This window comes from Maylandia zebra, linkage group LG7 (assembly GCF_041146795.1).
Source record: "Maylandia zebra isolate NMK-2024a linkage group LG7, Mzebra_GT3a, whole genome shotgun sequence".
NCBI lineage: Eukaryota > Metazoa > Chordata > Actinopteri > Cichliformes > Cichlidae > Maylandia > Maylandia zebra.
In genome coordinates this window covers 3,751,659-3,771,204 of record NC_135173.1, presented here as the reverse complement: position 1 = coordinate 3,771,204, position 19,546 = coordinate 3,751,659, and the positions used below count along the sequence as shown (strand labels likewise).

Below are 19,546 nucleotides of genomic sequence, written 5' to 3'. Positions count from 1 at the left end.
TTTGTCCTCCTCTGTTTTGCAGATCAGGTACATCTCACAGACACAAGGTCTGCCTGCAGAGTACCTGTTGAGTGCAGGGACAAAGACCACAAGGTTCTTCAATAGAGATCCGGACTCCACCTACCCTCTCTGGAGACTAAAGGTACATTTGCACACACACGTACAAGCTGTAGTTATTATTCCAGAAACTCTGGTTACACCACGAGCCCTGTAGTTAGCTATAAACACAGTGAGAGGGTAATAAGAGCAAAATAGATCTGCGTGAGAGGATTTGGCAAATAAAAAGCCAGTCTGATGAATGTAGCTTGGAGGGTTTCTGCTCTAAACAGCTCCCATTGTCCTTTAATGTAGGCCAATCAATAAAGAGCTCCACTCTTTACTTTTTTTTACCCTCATTAACTTAATTTAAACTATGTGCCACACACATAGAGTTCTTTACTGTACTGACCTGCAAATGCTGACACATCTCTGCAGGGTTTGTTGATATTTTTACGCTGCCTGTTCTTGTACCTCAGATTAATATTTCTCAGCTGAATGCATTTGTTATTATTTAAAAAAAGGGTCCCGGTGGCTTACAGCAGCGATTCACAACAACTGTTCGCTAGGACTGGCCATTTAATGAACATACATAGTGAGTTAGTGTGCATGTTGCCAGGTCAGACTGCTGCCAGGTAGAAGTTTTTCCAAGTTTCTGCTGCATGTGGGAATGTAAGAAGTCTTCTCGGAAAAGCTGTTATGATCTATGGGCATACAAAGCTTGTTAAAAAAAACAAACAATCATTGTCAGTTTAAAGAAGTGTGTTTTAAGTTCATAACAATAAGAGCTGACAGGAGCATTGTAGGGAAGATACAAACATGGAGTAGAAACTCGCACTCGACATGACATCACAGCTTTAGCTCCTCGTGATTTTCTGGTGTCTTTGGCATGTGGAAAAATCAAACGTCAAGGCTTCTTTTTTCTCCGCCATGAGGAGCGACTGCACATCTTTAATTTGACCATGGCGTGTTTTTCCATGTAGCAGCAGCTGCTCTGCTTAGCTGACTGTGATTTTTTTTAAAAATGTGTGTTTAGTGTCGAGGTTTCTAACCTTTTAAACAAAAAGAGCACACGTTGTTTGCTTTCTGCACATTTTCATGAAGTCAGGTGTTTGTATGTACACGTCGGTACACATGCACACCAGTGGAATATACACCGTCTCTGTGTTTGTGTCATATATTGTATACACACTCAGCGCCATCTTATTTCTCGGCTGTTAGATAAGTATTTGTGTGCTACCCCAGGGTTACTCAGAGGGTAAGCCGAGCCCTGCCACACATCAACAACAAGAGACTATAATGAGCCAAATGTAAATAGTGTGTTTCCAGAGGGGAAGTGTGATGGGATTTGAGAAGAACATCTGCTTCTTGTCTCCTGCAGACTCCAGAGGACCATGAGGGTGAAACAGGGATCAAATCCAAGGAGGCTCGCAAGTACATCTTCAATTGTTTGGATGATATGGCGCAGGTATGCTGTCTCAGTATCACAAAGCGCGACGTCTTCCTTCCCACAAATCACGCAGTAGATGTACTATTTGCTTTTGCTTTGTCTTTTGCTACAATCGTATCCACCTGTCTCGTGTTTGAGGCTTCTTTGATGGGGGTGCTCAGGTCCCGGGCCAGTTTGATCCATCACATCCTGAGAATTATCTATCAAATATTTGAAATCCCTTAAAATATTTATCTGGCCAAGGTCTGATCTCCAGCTGCAGTGTAGCTCCGCTTCTATATAGAATTTGACTGAGTGAAATGAAAGCAGCTGCTCAATGAACCCCATCCCAAACTCTGCCTCTGCTCTTCATTTTGTGTAACCACTATTTAATAACTTACAGACAGACATTTGAACTGAACATGTGGCGTGGCTGGTTAGCAGGCTCAATGTGTACAGTTTGCTTTCTTATTTAAGCTGCAGTGAGTGTAGCGTTGTGGCTGTGTTTCCACTTTGTGCATCTGCTGTACACGTAAGCATGTAGAGGGCGAGGGACTAAGATAAACCAACTAAGATACATGCACACGTTATTCCTGGACCTCCGACTAGTTTTTCAGCCTGGCTCAGTGGGTCCCACGCCATGTTGTTTCTGCATGAATCTTGTCTTCCCGTGCAGCTCTGCGTGTTACCTGTGGGAATTTGTTTATTTAGGAGATTACATAACCTCGGGAAGTGTTTAAACTAGGTGTGATATGTATAAAGAAAAACACTGCAAATTGAGACAGCTATATATAATGCCTCTCTGTAACTGAGCATGAATTTGTCTCTCCGTGGTGGAAAAGTTCACATGTAGCCATGACATTTTGATAGGACATGCCTGACAGTGGCTGATAGCGAGCGTTGTTGTGTTCACCCTCACTTGGCTAAATACTGGTTCTGCTGGCAGATATGGCAGTGGTGATAAAAATTACAGTGATTTTCCCAGGCCTTTCAAATCTCTCATAGTACTCTGTCGTCATCATGCGCCTTGATTATATCTCTGATAATGACTAGCTGAGAGTTATGAGGAATTTTTCATTTATTTATTTGCTTTTGAATTATGGTCATTCCCAACCAGCAGCCCTTTGGAATCTGCCCATATGGATACGCAACACATGTATCTGCTTAACTGATGGAGACAATTATGGTTGTCCACTAGTGCCCAGGGCCACTGTCAGGCCTGTCTGGAATAACGTGCTGTCGGCTGGGGCATGATAGTATCGCTTCCTGAGAGTTTACAGTTGCCCCATACACACAAACACACGTGCAACACAGAGTTTAATGAAACCAACCTGCACTGGTATGATATCCCCTGGGTCATCTCTGTCTTCTGCGCTTCAAGCTCTGTGTCCTGTCGTCTACAACATAAACACAGCGATACAGCAGAGCTGCGCGGCTTAATGTGGGAGAAAACTGCCTATTTTGCCACCTCTCACTGTCCTGACCATATAAACAACTCAGCATTGTGGACATCTGCCTCTGCGTGTATAATGGATGATATAGCTGAAGGCCTCGCAAGACAGAGGGGCTGGGTGCCAAAAAGAGATAATGAACCTCCTTTCAGTCGTGGGAAATTTGCGGAAGGTTTAGTCACAAGTATATCTAATTTGAGTAAATCAGACACCAACTTACAACAGATGCAGGACCCCACAAGGGGGCTGATGTAGATGGAAGGAAGGCCAAAAGTACTTGTAAATGGATTCATTTTGATCTGCAGTCCTTCAGTATCTCTACTGGTGCAAGTCAAGCTGCACAGAAGGAAGAGGAACGTGGTCTTCATCTAATCTTTATTATATTTTAATACATATCCTTTCCTCAACCACTCAACCTAGTAGTTAAAGATGAAACTACACATTATGGCTGTGTAGATGGCAGGCCCGCATACAGCAGGATGCCTTGCTCCACATTTCCTGAGGCAGTGGTTGACATCTGCCATCCCTGCCCTCACTCCGGAGTCATGTCAGAGCTTCCACGGCACAGATGTGTTTCCATTAACAACCACTGACGTGCAATGCCGACCACGTTAGATGAAGCCCCGCCTTTTTTTTCATTCTTTTTATAAGTTTTCATTTTCATTGTTACGGAAAGTCAACAAATTATACCGGTATCTTTTCTATCTAATAAATTCACATATCTTAATTCACCGGGTGGTGAAAAAAAATGCTTCTTCTTATCCAGTTTGATTATTGTGCCACCAAACTATATACATTTCCCCAAAGTCATCTATTCCACGAGCGGAGGACGGCGTGATTATTTCTCACCTCATTCTGCAGATTACTCCTTTATCACAGTCAGTGGAGATGGCAAGCAGAGAGGACTGGTTACAGAACCTGAATAAGCTGCATAGAGAAAAAGAATTGAATCAGATTAGCGGTGTTGACTGGCAGCACATCTGATAGCCCTTAGAGCAGGCCTACAGATAAACGTTGCATCTTTATGAAAAACAGGCCGACTACCACTGCACGGGCAGTCACAGCAAACAGGGCTTGCCTGTCTTTGTCCTCCTTCTTTGCCTAAGATCAGACTTGCTATATATCACGACCTTGCTTTGCTCTCCGTTTATTCCTCACCTTACGTGACAACCCAGAAGTAGAGCTAAACATCAGCACTGGTTCACCGCTTCAAAAAAATCGAATTCTGCTGACCATGTAGCTTTTCATTAAAGCGGGAATCCGCTGCTTTGCCCAGTATTTATCCACAACCTAAGCCGCAATGTTTATTAGAGATGAAGCAACATGATGTTCCGAGGCAGATTCTCAGACTCCCCTCAGACCGTATTTAGGTTAAGTTGTCCCACGTCAGCTTTTTCAGATCTATTCGCAAAACGGTGTCCTGTGTGAAAGGCCTCTTTACTGGTTACCCATCGCCAGTGTTTATTTGGTCCGTGTTTTTTTTGTTTGTTTTCACATCTCAGGAATAGATAAAAATCTCAGAGAAGGCGCCAGCCTGGGGATATTTCAAGTCCTGCTATGAATACCAGTACAAATGTTTATAATGCCGCTAAGGTGCAAGGTTATCACTAAACTCCACGACACACAAACTGACACCCAAACGTATGAGGCCTTGTGGGTATTAATAGGTTCCCCTATGGGAATAAGCTGTGGGAGAGATTTTTCTGTCATCTGCAAGCACATTAGATCCTTGAAAATGGAGAAGTGTTTGAAATGCTAAATGTCTGCTCGGTTTGCTTTGTGCCTCCAGGTAAACATGACGTCAGATCTGGAGGGGAGCGACATGCTGGCAGAGAAGGCCGACAGGAGGGAGTTCATCGACTTGTTAACCAAGATGCTGACCATCGATGCAGACAAGAGGATCACCCCGGTCGAAACACTCAACCACCCTTTTGTCACTATGTCTCATCTCCTTGATTTCCCGCACAGCACACAGTACGAGCCCAACAAGCCCTGTTGTTGTTGTTGTTTATAGAATTATCATTTTGAACATCTGCCACTGTCATCAGACACAGTGCTCATGCCTCGTCTGTCTCCCTCACTCTCTCTGTCCGCGCAGTGTGAAGTCGTGCTTCCAAAATATGGAGATCTGTAAGCGTCGCGTCAACATGTACGACACAGTCAACCAGAGCAAGACACCCTTTATCACCCATGTGGCCCCCAGCACCTCCACCAACCTCACTATGACCTTCAACAACCAGCTGAACACTGTGCACAGCCAGGTAAGAGTGAGCCAAAAGAAAACCACTGTCACTCTCCTACTATGTAGATACAAATCAGTAAATAACCGAAGCTGTAGTTTATTGTATTTGCGTGATAGGTCCCAGTACGGAACCTTCAAAATAAAAGCATAGAACATAGAATGGAGCATGCAGAGTAAGTGCCCCAATCAATAATTAATGCAGAGCCAAAAATATCAAACGGTCACTATCAAACAGGGCTGTTGAGCTGAATATTGACATCTTAGAAACGCAGCTGTTTGCGCCTTTGTTCTATTTTTTTATGTCTGTTCTTCCTGTTTTTCTGTACTTATCCATGTTTGCTGCTTTGGTGCATGCATATCTGTTTGCCTGCATTTTGTCTGTGCCCCAGGTCCTGTGGGATTGTCACAAAGTGCTGATTACACACATGACAAGCCACACTTCCTGCTTGCCTTGCATTCTGGGGCTTTCAGGCCTTAAGAATCCCTTTACCAGGCTTCCTCTCTCTTTCCCCTCTCACTCCTGTCCTCCTCTGTCTCCTCTTCTTTCCTTCCATTTCCCCGGGTTGAGCCTGTGGTGCTTTACCGCTTCGCTCGCGTATGGTCTGTGAATCGAAACTGCTGACTTCTGGCTTCTGCCGGAATCACCAAGCGTCTGGTTGCAAGGTTTTCCAGATTGTGCTTAGTTACAACTCTTGCTCCCCCCCCAACCCTCTCTTTAGTAAACAGAGTTCTTTATCACCAACCATATCGAGCCAGCTCACACTGAGTGGAATGCGACAAAAACCCAATCTTGCTGTGATTTAAATGAATTAACATTCCCTCAGCTTGTCTTTTCTGCGCCTGGCTCTGAGGGCGTATGGACATAGTTAAGTTAGTGATTTATTCAGCTTGATTCAGTTGCAAGACTAGAATGCATCTGGGCTGTATTTTGCTTGTTTATGATGAATGCCACAGTGCCATATTGATTCTGTTCTCTCTCCTGGTGTTCATCAAAGACGCTAAAGAGAGCAAATGAAAACTGAAAGCACCGTCTTTGTATTTCCCTCCATCCCGACATACACCTAATGAAGGGCTAAAATTAGACGTGTCTTGTGGAGCATATACTGCTTACAAGCTGAGCAAATGGTGTCTCTTAAAAGCATTTGTTTGTATCCAGGATGTTCCCAGGCAGTCTTCGTAATCCACATGCCTTATTAATGGTCAAGACATGCTGGAGTTACCTAAGCTTACGTAATTATACAATGACTGTTGGCTGTTAAATATTGCTTCTGTCATGCATAATTGATTTGGAGGGTAGATAGTGAAGCCGTGATATGAAATGTCAAATTTGGTTGCAGCGTATTATATTGGCCTATTATTAGTCTGTATCATTTGCATTTAAACTGGCTTTATGTCTTTATGACTTAAACACTCACAATTTAAGCAAAGAGAGACGTTCATGCTGCCGTGTGGTTCACGCTTATGGCAAACTGGGACATGCAAAGCATCAAAAAATGAAGTGTACTGTCAGAGTGGATTTCCTGTCCAGCCTCGTCGGGGTCCGTGCGCTGATCATTCTCTGCTCTGGTGACATTTTGTTCATTGATGGTTGATTATTCTTGGAACTGATTGCACCTCTGCTCACATTCTTTCTTTCCCTCTAATTAATCAAATCAACAGCATGTTTAAATCATACACCCAATTTTCTCATTCTTTCATCTGTGGCTCCCTGTCTGTCTCCTTTTGAGCTGGTTGTTGTTTGCATTTTAATGTTTCAGTTATTTTGTTTCCATTGTTCCTTTTCATTTAGCCTTTCTATCCTTGGAGCTCATCCTTTCTTCCCTGTCACTCCCATTAGTACCTCCACTTTCATGATTTTTATTTTGGTCCAATCATTCCTTTAGGCCACCAACCTGGCTCCCTCCTCCACCAACAATGCCACCCTTTCCTTTTCAAGTCCTGATGTCTCCATACTAAACTACCAATCTACACTCTACCAGCCCTCCGCTGCCTCCATGGCAGCCGTGGCCCAGAGGAGCATGCCCCTGCAGCCTGGGGCTCCTCAGCTCTGCGCTGCCCGGCCTGACCCCTTCCAGCAGGCGCTCATAGTCTGCCCACCTGGATTCCAAGGTGAGGAGGTCTTGCAGTCCATAAATTGCATAAATTCAAAAAAATCCGATTTCTGGTCAGAGACAGTGTTTCACTGCACAAACAGTCTTCTTTTACTTGCTTGTCTTTTTGTTTTTCAGCACACAGGCAGTGTCAGTCATAGCATTCAAACTGTGATTCACTGATAACTAGAGGCAATTAATCATTTGCGCAAATTTAATAGAATTATTTTTATTCTTTTCCATAACTGCTGCTTTTTTAGTTTTTCCTATATCAAACTGAACAGAACGCATACTTGTCAGGCACACTGTGAGCATGTATACCACATTTGATCTTTTGGAATTTATTTTGAAAATACTGTAGCAACATTATTTATAGGTGACAGATTTTCTTGTTTGTTGACATCCTCCATGCTTTTGCTTTATTTATGCACAGGGCTGCAGGCATCCCCTTCCAAGCACACCAGTTACTCCGTGCGGATGGAGAATGCTGTTCCCATAGTGACGCAGGCCCCTGGTGCCCAGCCTCTGCAGATTCAACCTGGCCTCCTTACACAGGTAGGCACTTTTAAGTATCGCAGAAAACGAACTAATAGAGTTTGAATCTTAACAGAGAGAGTGCCTGTCAGGGACATTTATGAACTTTGAACTGTTCACATTCAAACAAAGCCCTCTGCTTTCCTTTTTAATAAGCCTTCACTTAGAATAGTATCTATCGATGGAGGATGGAAATCACTTGATGTTCTTGACCCTGCCCCTGCTGGCAGCTGTTTTTCCTGAGTGCATTCAGGCGAGCTTTCCTGTGCCTTGCTCGCTCTCTCCCTCTCTCTCTTTCGCTCACTTCCTCTCTTCTCTCTCTCCTCTCTTCATCTGCCCCTGCTCTCCTGGAGGCTGAGGCTGCTACGGTCTGATGCACTCAAAGGCAGGAGCCTTTCACACAGAGAAGGCCTTTACCAGAGCCTCCACGGTGGGGCTGGAGCTTTAGCTGTTAATATACAGTTGTTGCAAGTAGCAGAATAACTGTGCATCACTCTCTGCACACAGACAGTAGACCGCTTCCATTGCCACGCCACCTCTTTCCCTATGGAAATTTCCATGAAGGCTTTAAATATCCCTGAGAATCCAGGGAGTTTGAAGCACTCCCTTATCTCCAGTTAATCATGCAGCAGGCAGGCAAGCAGGCAGCAAAGCGGTGTGTATGTGTGTGCACATGCCTGTGTTTTCTATGGTGGGTTAATCTGTCAGATACCAAATGGTGATTAGCTCCACGGCTGCTTCCAAGTCAGGCGCTCCAAATTACAGGCCTCAGAGGATCCTCGGAGGTCAGGGTAAGCTTGGATCAGGCTTTGCATGACCAGAGGACTCACAGCATCGCAAGAATGGGTATCGTGGATATATAAAATAATAACAAAAACGTGAGAGACACGACTTATGTCACAGTAAGGATAATGTCAGTTATATTAATTATCGTATCACGTGTGGCTTGCACATTGCAGCCGTGTTCTGCAGGTGTTCAATATACCCTCTGTGCGCACACATGTTAAACAAAGACAGGCAATAGTTAACGCAAGCAGATGTTTTATATAGGCCAGCAAACAGCACACCTAATAACTGGGTGTGTGGTGTGTGTTTTTCTCTGTGTTTATTCCTTTACTGTGGGGGGTCTCCGAGGCTTAGCGGAGTCGTTTCTTTGCCTCTTGCGTGCGTTCTCCCACCTACCTATGACTTTATCCGCCTACGTTTTAATGTCATCCGTGGACCCTTTGCCAACATCGCACCCTTGCAAGTTTAGCCCCCAAGCACCTATGTGTGCAGACAGAGAGACCAGAGTGAAGGAGGCTCCAAGCAGGGAGGCAGGAAAACCAGCAGGACCTTTATCTGGAGCAGGAATGCAGAAAATGTGGAAACAATTGGGAGTAAGAGCTGGGGCTCTGAAAGCCCTGAGGTGACAAAGGGTTTTCACCCAGGGAGTGTAGGTTGAGGTGGGAGGCGTTTGGGCCACTGATAGCGATGGTAGGCCTTGAGTTGAAAGAAAATGGTCTCTTAACTGGGTTACCATTTCAGGGCAGACAGGCTGGTTACACAACGCAGACGCCTAGTGAGAGAGGGATATAGAGTACCAGGAATGGAGATAGAGAGAGGAGGAGGAGCGGGAGATGGATGGATGTATTAGAAGCCTCTTAATGGCATGTTGATAAAAGACCTTGGATGTGGTCTTAGATGTAAAGACCATCTCCAGCTCCAGAATGTTCCATTAGAGAAGTCAGTCATCGGTACACAGACCAGGCAGCTCTGCTAGCCTGCAGATGCCCCCCTGCAGCACTGGACTTTGCAACCTGCCTCAGATGAAAACAATTCAACTGCAACCACACTTCAAAACAGAACAGCTATTTTGTGTTAAAATATGACAGAAACAACCAGATCAAAGCAAATGTTGATGAGAAAATGAAGATAAAGGTAAAAATACAGTCGTCATATGCTTTGCGTGTGGATTTGTGCCTCTTGTTCTCTTTCTCTTCTCTCCGTCTTTCCCTAGTTAAATGTGTGTGTGTGTGTGTGTGTGTGTGTGTGTGTGTGTGTGTGTGTGTGTGTGTGTGTGTGCTGCAGCACATAGTGATGCCGTTGTAAATAGATGTGCAAATGGTATTAAAGGAACAATTCATTAGCCCTGACATTAAAGTGCTAATCAATAGAACTGCATTAAACTATTAGGCTTACACACACAGTAACACACAAACGTGTTCAGGCATGCAGGCGCACATACTCATCTTGGCACATCTCGGAGCGTAGCTTGCCTGATAGTCCTCTCGTTCTGCATCAGAAATACAAAGTAGCCTCTTTCAGAGCAGCTTGAATAGATTCTAAGACTTTAATTAGAACATTGGTCAAGTCAAAGACATAATCACACTAAAACCATAAAGACGCATGCATGCATACACTTACTCCGTCATACACGGGCACACAAACAAAGGAGCTGCTGTACATTTTTATTAAGTCCTGGTCTTATCTCTTTTGTCGATGGATGTCTCCTTGAGGCTCGCAGAGTTCACATTCAATGTGCCTATGAGCCAGTTTAAACCATCTGTTACGCACTTTTGAAAAGACGCTGTCATTTATCACGACAGGCTCAAACTAATCGCCAAGTACAACGAGTCTCCTTTGTTCTTATGCTTAAAATGTTGTGTGAACGAGCATTTAAATCCATACAATGTAAACAAAAAGCGGGACTTCCTGTCCTGTGACATGATTCCTAAAATTAAAAATAAATAAATAAATAATGACTTGGACATGTCGTTACGTGGCAGCTGACTGTTTTTCTTTCTCTCCTTTTTCCTGACCTTTAAATCTTTGTTTACCCTCCAACTCATTTTTCTCTCCTTCTTCAGCAGGCCTGGCCGAGCGGCACCCAGCAGATCCTGCTGCCTCCAGCCTGGCAGCAGCTCACCCACACCTCAGTCCAACACGCCACTGTCATCCCTGACTCCATGAGCAGCACACAGACCCTCGCCAACTGGAGGTGAAGAACAGTGTTTTTTGTTTGCTTTAGCTTTTATTGCTTTGATTTTGCAGGACAATGAATATTGAGGTCAACACTTTTTAACCTACATTTTTTCTCAAGGATTCTATTGAACTAAAAACAAATGTAATAAGCTGACACTTTCAAATCAAAGCACTCATCCCCACTGTCTGTAGCTCAATTTACGGATATTGACAGGACAGATAAAAAAAAAAAGAAATAGTGTATATAGGCTTTAAGAACAAGTAGTCGTTTACGGCTTAAATCAGTCCAAATATGTTATGAAAATATGCATGAGACCAATTCATGAGGAAGCCTGTACTTGTGTGACAAGTCTTCTATCTTCAATTTTATAAGAGCAGATTTACCTCAGGGAGATGGCATATATATGCATGTAGCGAAATCTTATCAAGTATAGCCTGTCACTGTGATGACTTGATAAATGGATGGATAGATGGGAGAATGCAACCCAAGGGAGATAAGGGGGATGCAGGTATATAACGTGTCTGTGTGGATGGCTGCTGCAGCCATGTATGCTCAGATTCATTCTAAGCTGTCCATCTGTGACAAGACAACCCCCTCCCTGTGTCGCCCTCCCTTCCTGTCCAGTGGCAGCTCTGTTGTCCTCAGAGAGACGATTGGGAAAGTGTCGCACTTCCTCTGCAGAGCTATCGCTCCACAGCTGCTGGTGTCAGCTCCTCTGCCCTCCCTCCTTGCTCTCTCTCTCTCATTTATCCCCTTTCCTCCTCCTCTAGAAAAGTTTACTGCTGCCACCTGCTGGCTTAATTAGGAAGTACTTATCCAGTCTTTCTTATCCCCTGGAAATGTCAGATTTGACTGATTGATGTGTTCATTTGTTTGCTTTAGTATTTCGTACATTGCTAGGATGCTTTACCTGAAGATTCCTTATTGTTTTTAACGTTGTGGTAACATAAAATTGTATTTTAAATTACAGGAATTCCCACCCACATGGCAGCCATTATAATCCCATCATGCAGCAGCCAGCCTTGCTGGCTGGCCACGTCACCCTCCCATCCAACCAGACACTCAATGTGGGAGTGGCACATGTTATGAGGAAGCCCTCAACCAATAACAACTCCTCTTCCAAAAAGAACAAACAGCACCAGATGTCTGGCAGGTACCTAAAGTCTCAGGTCATCATAGATCTTTATAAATCTTCATACTGGAAGCTAACGATTGTTACCAAAGGTCACATCTCCAGCATCTGCTTGTTTTGCCCTCTATAGCCACTCACTCTCTCATCTCTGTCTTTCCTTAAGGAACATGTCAACCAACGAGGTCTCATCCTCTCAAGTGGTGCTGTCTCCACAGCGCTCAAAGCGGGTGAAGGAGAATACGCCCCCGCGTTGCGCTGTGCTACAGAATGGCTCGACCTCTAACTGTCCGCCCACGCAAGGGTGTGGGGGTGGAGGGTGGGGGGCTAGTGAAACAGAGCAGGCTTCCAGCACCACTCGAGACCATCAGCACCAGCACAACGTCCCCAGACAGACGATCGTCATCCCCGACACACCCAGCCCTGCTGTCAGCATCATCACCATCAGCAGCGACACAGACGAGGAAGACGACCACAAACAAAACAATAGGTCAGTGCTGTTTAGCACACTTACAGGTTAGCGTTTGTTGTTACTGTGAATCTTTACTGAGCTTCTCGTGCAATATGAATTTCCCTAATAATCACATCACAAAGGGCTGTAGTCTTAGATCATCCAGGATAAAGACAGCAAAAAACATGGAACACATCTGCTTTAAGTTAGCTGGATGGAGATGTGTTTCCTGGCATTTCGAAGCCAATTTTCTATCATGTTAACAAATGCTAATCTCTTTGATGTATTTTGTGATATGCTATACACTAAAACTAAGTAAAAGTGAAGAAGTCAGAAGGGAATTCAATTTACCCTGCAAACCAACTTCGGAGTAAGGCATTTACATTTATTTGTCAATAAATCCAATTAACATTAGAATGTAGTAACAGTTATTAGCTTCAAATATATTACCAGCATCGATAAAACATTACCAGTAACTGTGTTCTTTCTGCTTCGCTTCTATTTTTCCCAGCTCATCTTCTAAGCAGAGAAAGAATGTCATCAGCTGTGTGACGGTCCATGATTCACCAGAGTCCTATTGCTCCAGCAACAACAGTCCCTATACGGTTGAGTCGAGACCCCCTAACAACAACAGCTATGACACAAAGACCACCATCCTGGACAACTACAACAATGGAAACCCTCGCACCATCATCATCCCCCCTCTCAAAACCCAGAACAGTGAGGTCCTGAATGAGTGTGAGCGTCTGATGCCAGGTAAATGACAGATTTCTTGCAAAACATGGCCTCAATCATTGGATAGATCATCTGTTATGTGTTTATAGCTGCTCCTTTCCAATTCAGCAAATCTGTATCCTTTCCTGTGCAGATGCAATGCACCATCAGAATTCAGCTTACAAGTTCAAATCCACCAATGGAGTGGTGCCTGGCAATAATCACATAGCCGGGGGTGTAACTGGAGGCGGGTCCTACCGACAGCAGCGCTCAGGGCCACACCCCCTCCAGCAGCAGCCTCTCAATCTCAGCCAGGTACAGTGAGAGGGTTCAACTATTGGGAACTTGTTATATTTACTATAACAATAATATCACTCGCACCTTATAAGGTCATATATGGTTCATATCTGATTAGCTTGGCTAAAGAAAGGGGAAAATCCACCCACTGACACTACTTAATCTCTGTCATCCCCTCATTCAGGCCCAGCAGCACATGGTAGCCGAGCGTAACGGAGGACATCGGCGCCAGCAGGCCTACATCACTCCTAACATTGCCGCTCAAGCCCCGTACTCCTTCCATCACAATAGCCCCTCTCACACAGGCAACGTTCACCCACATCTGGCTGCTACGCACCTCCCTAGCCAGCCCCATCTCTACACCTACACAGCTCCTGCTGCTCTGGGTTCTACCAGCACTGTGGCTCACCTGGTGGCGTCACAGAGCTCGGCACGCCACGCGGTCCAGCACGGAAGCTATCCACCAAGCATCGTCCACCAGGTTCCAGTTAGCATGGGCCACCGTGTGCTGCCCTCGCCCACCCTGCACCACAGCCAGTACCAGGCCCAGTTCGCTCACCAGGCCTACATCAGCGCCTCGCCCGCCTCCACTGTCTACACTGGATACCCCCTGAGCCCCACCAAGGTGAACCAGTACCCTTACCTCTAGAGAAGACACTGACTGACACTGGAGAGCCTGACCCAGCGCTGCTGCTCCTTTCCTCAGCCTCAGCCCAACAAGAGCCCCGTCAACATCCCCAACATCTTCCCCTCGACCTCAGACGCAAACAGAGACAGAGGAACTTGCAATCCTCCTGAAACTGTCATGTATAACTTGAAGACATAACGACAGAGAGCAAAAGAAAAAAATATGATTCACAGCCTTTCTAGAAGGAAAAGTTTGGAGTTGAATTTTCGAGGGATTCAGTTCAAGAAATTTTGTTTTCTTTTTTTTTTCCTTGAAAGGGCCAGTTTCTGCTTTCATTTGCCTATTCTTTACTTTAATAAGTCTCATTCGTTTTACAGGGAAGCGTGGAGAAGGCCTTTTGAGGCAGCGGATGTTTTCTGGTTTGTTTTTTTTGCTTTTTTATTTCCCCCTTACATTTGGGAAGTGACTGTCGAACAGGGGTTACTGACTGGAGAAATCCCGAGAAATCTGGGAAAAGGTGGAATACGGAAACCTGCTGCTCTTCAAAGAAAAAAAATATTGATGGCCTTGAACTGTCTCAGTATTTCCAAATCACTCGTGGTGTGGGGAGAATAGAAAGGCAACTCCTCCCACGCCACCTCCTCCAGCAGAGGAGGCTTCTGGAAATATAACCAAGAGAAGACAACAAACTTTTTAGTGTATTTATAGATATTTTTCCTTTCTGTTTCACCTTTATGATAATACTTCAATTTTAGGTGTCTTAGCTGGGCCCCGTTCTTAGAATGTAGCAGTCTGCACCATTTTTTTAATACGTTTTTTGTTTTCCCCGGATACCAATAGATGAATTTGTTCCTTTTTTTTAAATGTGATTGCACAAAGTGGTTATAATAACATAGGCATGTGCAACGTGATTGTCTGTGTGTGCTACTGTCAGCCATGCGTGTGTAGTCCACCTCCTCAAAACCCTCTTCAGTCTTTAGGTTTTGACCATTGTTTCCTCGTAGTGCCTTACAGATATAATGACACAGTTTACTTGGCTTGGATCCTGAAAGCCACAAGAGACTATAGCTATACTTAGAGACACACGTTTCCCTGATTTGACATCCTAATCGGGGCGGTTGTAGCTCTCTTCCAGGTGTAGGCTCAGCCCTTGCTGTTTCTTGTCCTTAATGACAGCGTACCGTAGATGACGAAGATTAATGTCAGAGGTTTTATCACGCCGAGCTTTTTTATTATGTGTGCATGAGATAACTTGCCTGGGGTACTTACCAAAGTCGTAGATAAATTCTTGCTACGTTTGCTGTGGATATTAATGTAAATGTGAAAATGTACAGTATAGCTGTAGCTGTAAACCTCTATCACGGTGGCACCCAAAATGTGGCTTTAGTTAGGATTTTGTTTCTTTTGAACCACGCGAGAGAAACGCGTGTCGTGATCGCAGAGCAACGATATCGGCTGAGTTTTCGTGTACAAGGAATGAGTTACAGTATAATGTTTGAGACTCAGCAGAGGCAGGTTAAGAGCTAGTCCGAGCGAAGGGCCTGACGGAAAGTGATTGTTGCCACGAGGGTGATTCTGTAAGGCTTTAGATGGCCTGGCTGCAGCAAAGAGACAGCGTGTTGAGGGTTGTTGAGAGAGGTACAGTGTAGGCATGAGTTAAGGGGCTGGTTGAAAGCATAGGGTCAGTTTAGCAGGGGACCGTGGAGGGCGGGGCGAAACTCTCGATTTTAAATGGGACTAAAATAGGAGCAAGTTGGCAAAGAGCAGGTTGATAGTAAACACTGAGCCCAAGCCGTAACAACATGTCCGAATGGCGTAACATTCGGACATTAATCCTTCTTTTGTTCTTTTCATTTGTTCCTCTTGTTGTTTGTTTCTGCAGCAAAGATAATTGGAAGTTGATTCACGGATGTTTTGAAGGGAACAGAAGGGAAATGTCACAGCATACACCTGGAAGGGCACATTGTGGATGGTTTGTCATCGCTGTCCATTTGTCTTCGAACCAGGTTCACCACAGACACCGCCATGCCAGCCAGACAGGATACCCGAACACTTAGAGAACCAATAGGGCTGTCGCTTTGTGTGTTTGCTGCTTGATTTAATAGATTTCAATTTCTTGTAGCTAATAATAATGAATCTCCTTTGTCCTCTCGAACGTGGGCGCATCAGAACTGCTGGTGATTTAGTGAAAGCCTTCCCCTCTCCTTCATGGTATGCCATAGTACTTGCATTTGAAGTGATTTTTTTTCAACATCATCTTGAACTTTTTGACATGGCTGTAGTACATGTGTTTATTTTTAGAGATTGTTGCAATAATTCTTGTTGATGTTTTATCAGAGCGTGTGCGTGCGCGTGTGTGTTTTTATTATATGTCAGGCTCATTTCTGTTTTATAACCTGGGGGTTGATGTACAGTGATATTTAGTATTTTGTTGAGGTGGTTGCACCTGTGTAAAGTGTTGCAACACTGCTGAAGATGATAAGTGTTGAGTTGACGATGATCCACTGGGGGCCCTTATCGATACGTGCTCGTCTTGAGGATGCCACACCCAGGTTTGAAATCCAGCGGTCCCCCGATGGGCCCCAGAGTGGTCTTTTATCCCGGTACTTTCCTCAAAGCTCTCCCCTCCCCATCAGCTCCAGCATGCAAGCCTCGGGTCCAGGCGCTTAAAGATGTGATTACATAGTATGTTGCTGGTTACGTCGTTCGTTGTCTTTTTATTTGATATTATTTTACCTACTTAATTTCCTCTGGGTCATTGGGGCCTTAGCGCACACACACACACATAAGGGAAGTGATTTTCCATGGAAGTCTTTTAGCTCCTCTGTTATGACACAAACTACTGAAACATTCCACTGTTTTGAGGGAATTTGGCATTACCCACGCTACACTGCTGTCCAGACCCCACTCCCCCACTCTTTTCAGGATGGGGCTAATGTTGACACACTCTGACTCTTTTGCTTGTCCCACCAAAGACTTTTACAGATCGATCATGTACAGCACAGCACAGTACAAGCAATCCTCCACAGCATTGCAGACAGGCAATAACTTCTGGTCTCATCTTTAAATGCTTTACAAGTGCTTTTGAGGACATGTTGTTTCACCACCATGAAATGTATATGTGTGTACAACGTACGAATGCACGGGGAGGATTTGGCATACTTCTTGCAAACAGCACAGCTATTTGTTTCTGGACATTTAACCATTAGAAGAGCTGCAATGTGTTTGAAAGCTTTTGTTTTTTTAATGTTTCACTTTGATTTTTCCTCATATTTGGCCCCTGTTTAGATTAAATCAATAATTGTCTAAAATGATCAATTTTTCTGTTGTTGATGTTGTAGCTTTATTAGCAGTGTAAGAAAATTAATTTTAAAGGTTGGCATTGAGGAGAATGGCCGGTTAATTATTATGGAAATAATCAAAAATATACCAAGTATACCTTTAAAAGCGTGGTCACCTGCACAAAATGAATGTAATATGTGACCTGTGAGTGAAAGGCAATGGCAGGAATGGCTTTAGATCTTTCTCCATGGGTGACCATTAGTTTCATTTCGACACCATTTGTGGCCATGCATGATGCAATAACTAAACATTTGTTCTCCAGCGAGCTCCCACATGAGACTAATTATGTAAAGTTACCGGTATCACGAGTTGGGGATATTGAATAATCGCTATTTTCTCAAATCAAACAAACACGGTGAAAAATAACTTGATGTGTACGAAACATTTGTCTATCGTTCAGTTTCACTTAACCAATGTTTTGTGTTTTCTATGAAAAAAGAGGGGAATAAGAATATGAGCATTAATGTAGATCGAGTGACCTTACAATTACCAAAATGTGCTTAAGTAGAGTATAAAAATGTTTTCTGTTGCTGTGGTGAGTGTAGCCTTCCCAGCAACAACTTTATTCTTAAGTACTGCCTTCCAAATAACCAATAATACCTCCAAAGCTTTAAGGTGACGTTTAAATTAGAGAAAACATAAGGCAGCATCTTTCTCTCTCTCTTTATGAAGCCTGGCATTCTCCTGAGATACACTCAAACTTCCACTTTTGCCCACGGTGTCATCTCACATACTCGTCGTCCCGGAGCTTTGGAAACACTGAGAAACATTCCTGCGAGCGCGGCGCACGCAGTGCTACATTAGTCTTCTTCGAACAAACTCCTCCAAGCTGGCTCGAAGCTTAGTAAGCGAACAAGCAACCTGCAACGTCAAATCACACGCTTGTACGTCATTTGGCAAAGTCACAGCTGCTTCCCAAAGTACAAAGGAGTTTAAGGACAGGTGTTAGGTGGATAAATCACGTGTTGATGAACTATTCTGTCACCAGGAAATTCATAATCTAGTTACACGAGCATTCTTGAAGCCCTTTTGTATGTTTTTGTTGTTGTTTTGTTTTATTTTTTGGTTTTTAATATATATTTGTTATGGGGATCTGCTCCTTTTGCTGGCTATTCTTTGGGGGAATTCAGGGTAAGGTGGTCAAGGTTTGATGCCGTCACTGACACTGGCGTCAAGTTATTGAAACTTAAAAAAGTGATTTCTTTACATACTGAGTTAAAATTCATTTGATCTGCACCAGCCGATTACCCCAATCTGCAATCTTATGAGATGTTGGGGTCCACATTGAAGAACTTTAAACATTTGGGTTATTTTACCGGAATACTTGGTAGACCAAAGCTACTACATTCAAAGATGGATTTCCTTGTTTGTCTTAATCTTAGGATCACAGTCCCTTTTGGGATCCTCGGTATAATCAAATTATAATAATCAAGTTATAGTAGTTTTAAATAACTACTCGCACAAAGAAGGCGATAATTCAGTTTGTTAACATTTTCTAAAGACCTAAGAGCGCGTCAAACCCTGACCCCCTTTTGTGTCCATTGCTGTATGGTTTATCAATGGTGTAAAATCTCATTCTTTGTCGATGAAGCTAATGTGTCCTGCAGTATTTCCTAGTATACTTCTCTGTTTATTGTCTTTTCTTATTTACTTTGGTTTATTGGGGTGTGATGTCTCATTATTTCAATCTGTTGACGTAGCGTTCAATGTATACCCTGTTCCTTAGCCTAATATTAAGTATGTTATGAGAATGGATATTTTACTGGCTTTATAGAATGTTTAAATAAATATAATAATGACAATAAGAAAAAGGATTAATTAAACCTCCTAACAAGTTGAGTACTTGCTACTAAGCGCTTGTGTTACCATTATGATGTCGTGTGCTTCTCTTAATCATTTTCGTTGTAGAAAAATGGAGTGAATTTATATTAGGCTTCGAAAAAACTAATGATAGCATTGTAAATTTTACAGGAGGATTTTAACAGACAAACAGCTTCGTCAAATAGAAGAATATAGTTATTTTAATTGTCCTCTTTACTAACTGTAGGGTGACAAGGGGCTCCCGTTGTGGTGAACTATGTTATAGCTTGTTATTCACTGTTACTTTTGATCATTTTTTCGGTCTCCGAGGTGAATCGAGTTATTAATGAGAATTTGTATGCTCACATATGCATATTGTATATGTGTAGAAATGTAATCACACTTTGTCTTGGATTTACATTAAACTGTTAAGTCACA

The 19,546-nt window shown here is 43.5% G+C and overlaps 1 protein-coding gene across 3 annotated transcripts in view; it reads left to right on the top strand.

Annotated features, from left to right (window-relative positions):
• Positions 1 to 19,546, top strand: part of hipk2 (homeodomain interacting protein kinase 2) — a 67,205-nt gene extending 47,659 nt beyond the window's left edge. Inside the window, exons 4-15 of one of the 3 annotated variants that reach the window (XM_004568286.3) lie at positions 23 to 142; positions 1,418 to 1,504; positions 4,706 to 4,890; positions 5,015 to 5,177; positions 7,042 to 7,267; positions 7,682 to 7,803; positions 10,635 to 10,762; positions 11,718 to 11,900; positions 12,043 to 12,366; positions 12,839 to 13,083; positions 13,196 to 13,356; positions 13,523 to 19,546. In XM_004568286.3, the coding sequence (XP_004568343.2) occupies positions 23 to 142; positions 1,418 to 1,504; positions 4,706 to 4,890; positions 5,015 to 5,177; positions 7,042 to 7,267; positions 7,682 to 7,803; positions 10,635 to 10,762; positions 11,718 to 11,900; positions 12,043 to 12,366; positions 12,839 to 13,083; positions 13,196 to 13,356; positions 13,523 to 13,987 (2,409 nt within the window). In that variant the 3' untranslated portion in view covers positions 13,988 to 19,546. Of the gene's footprint in view, positions 1 to 22; positions 143 to 1,417; positions 1,505 to 4,705; positions 4,891 to 5,014; positions 5,178 to 7,041; positions 7,268 to 7,681; positions 7,804 to 10,631; positions 10,763 to 11,717; positions 11,901 to 12,042; positions 12,367 to 12,838; positions 13,084 to 13,195; positions 13,357 to 13,522 lie in introns of all 3 variants that reach the window. The other 2 variants (XM_004568287.3, XM_004568285.3) reach the window with 2 other exon arrangements.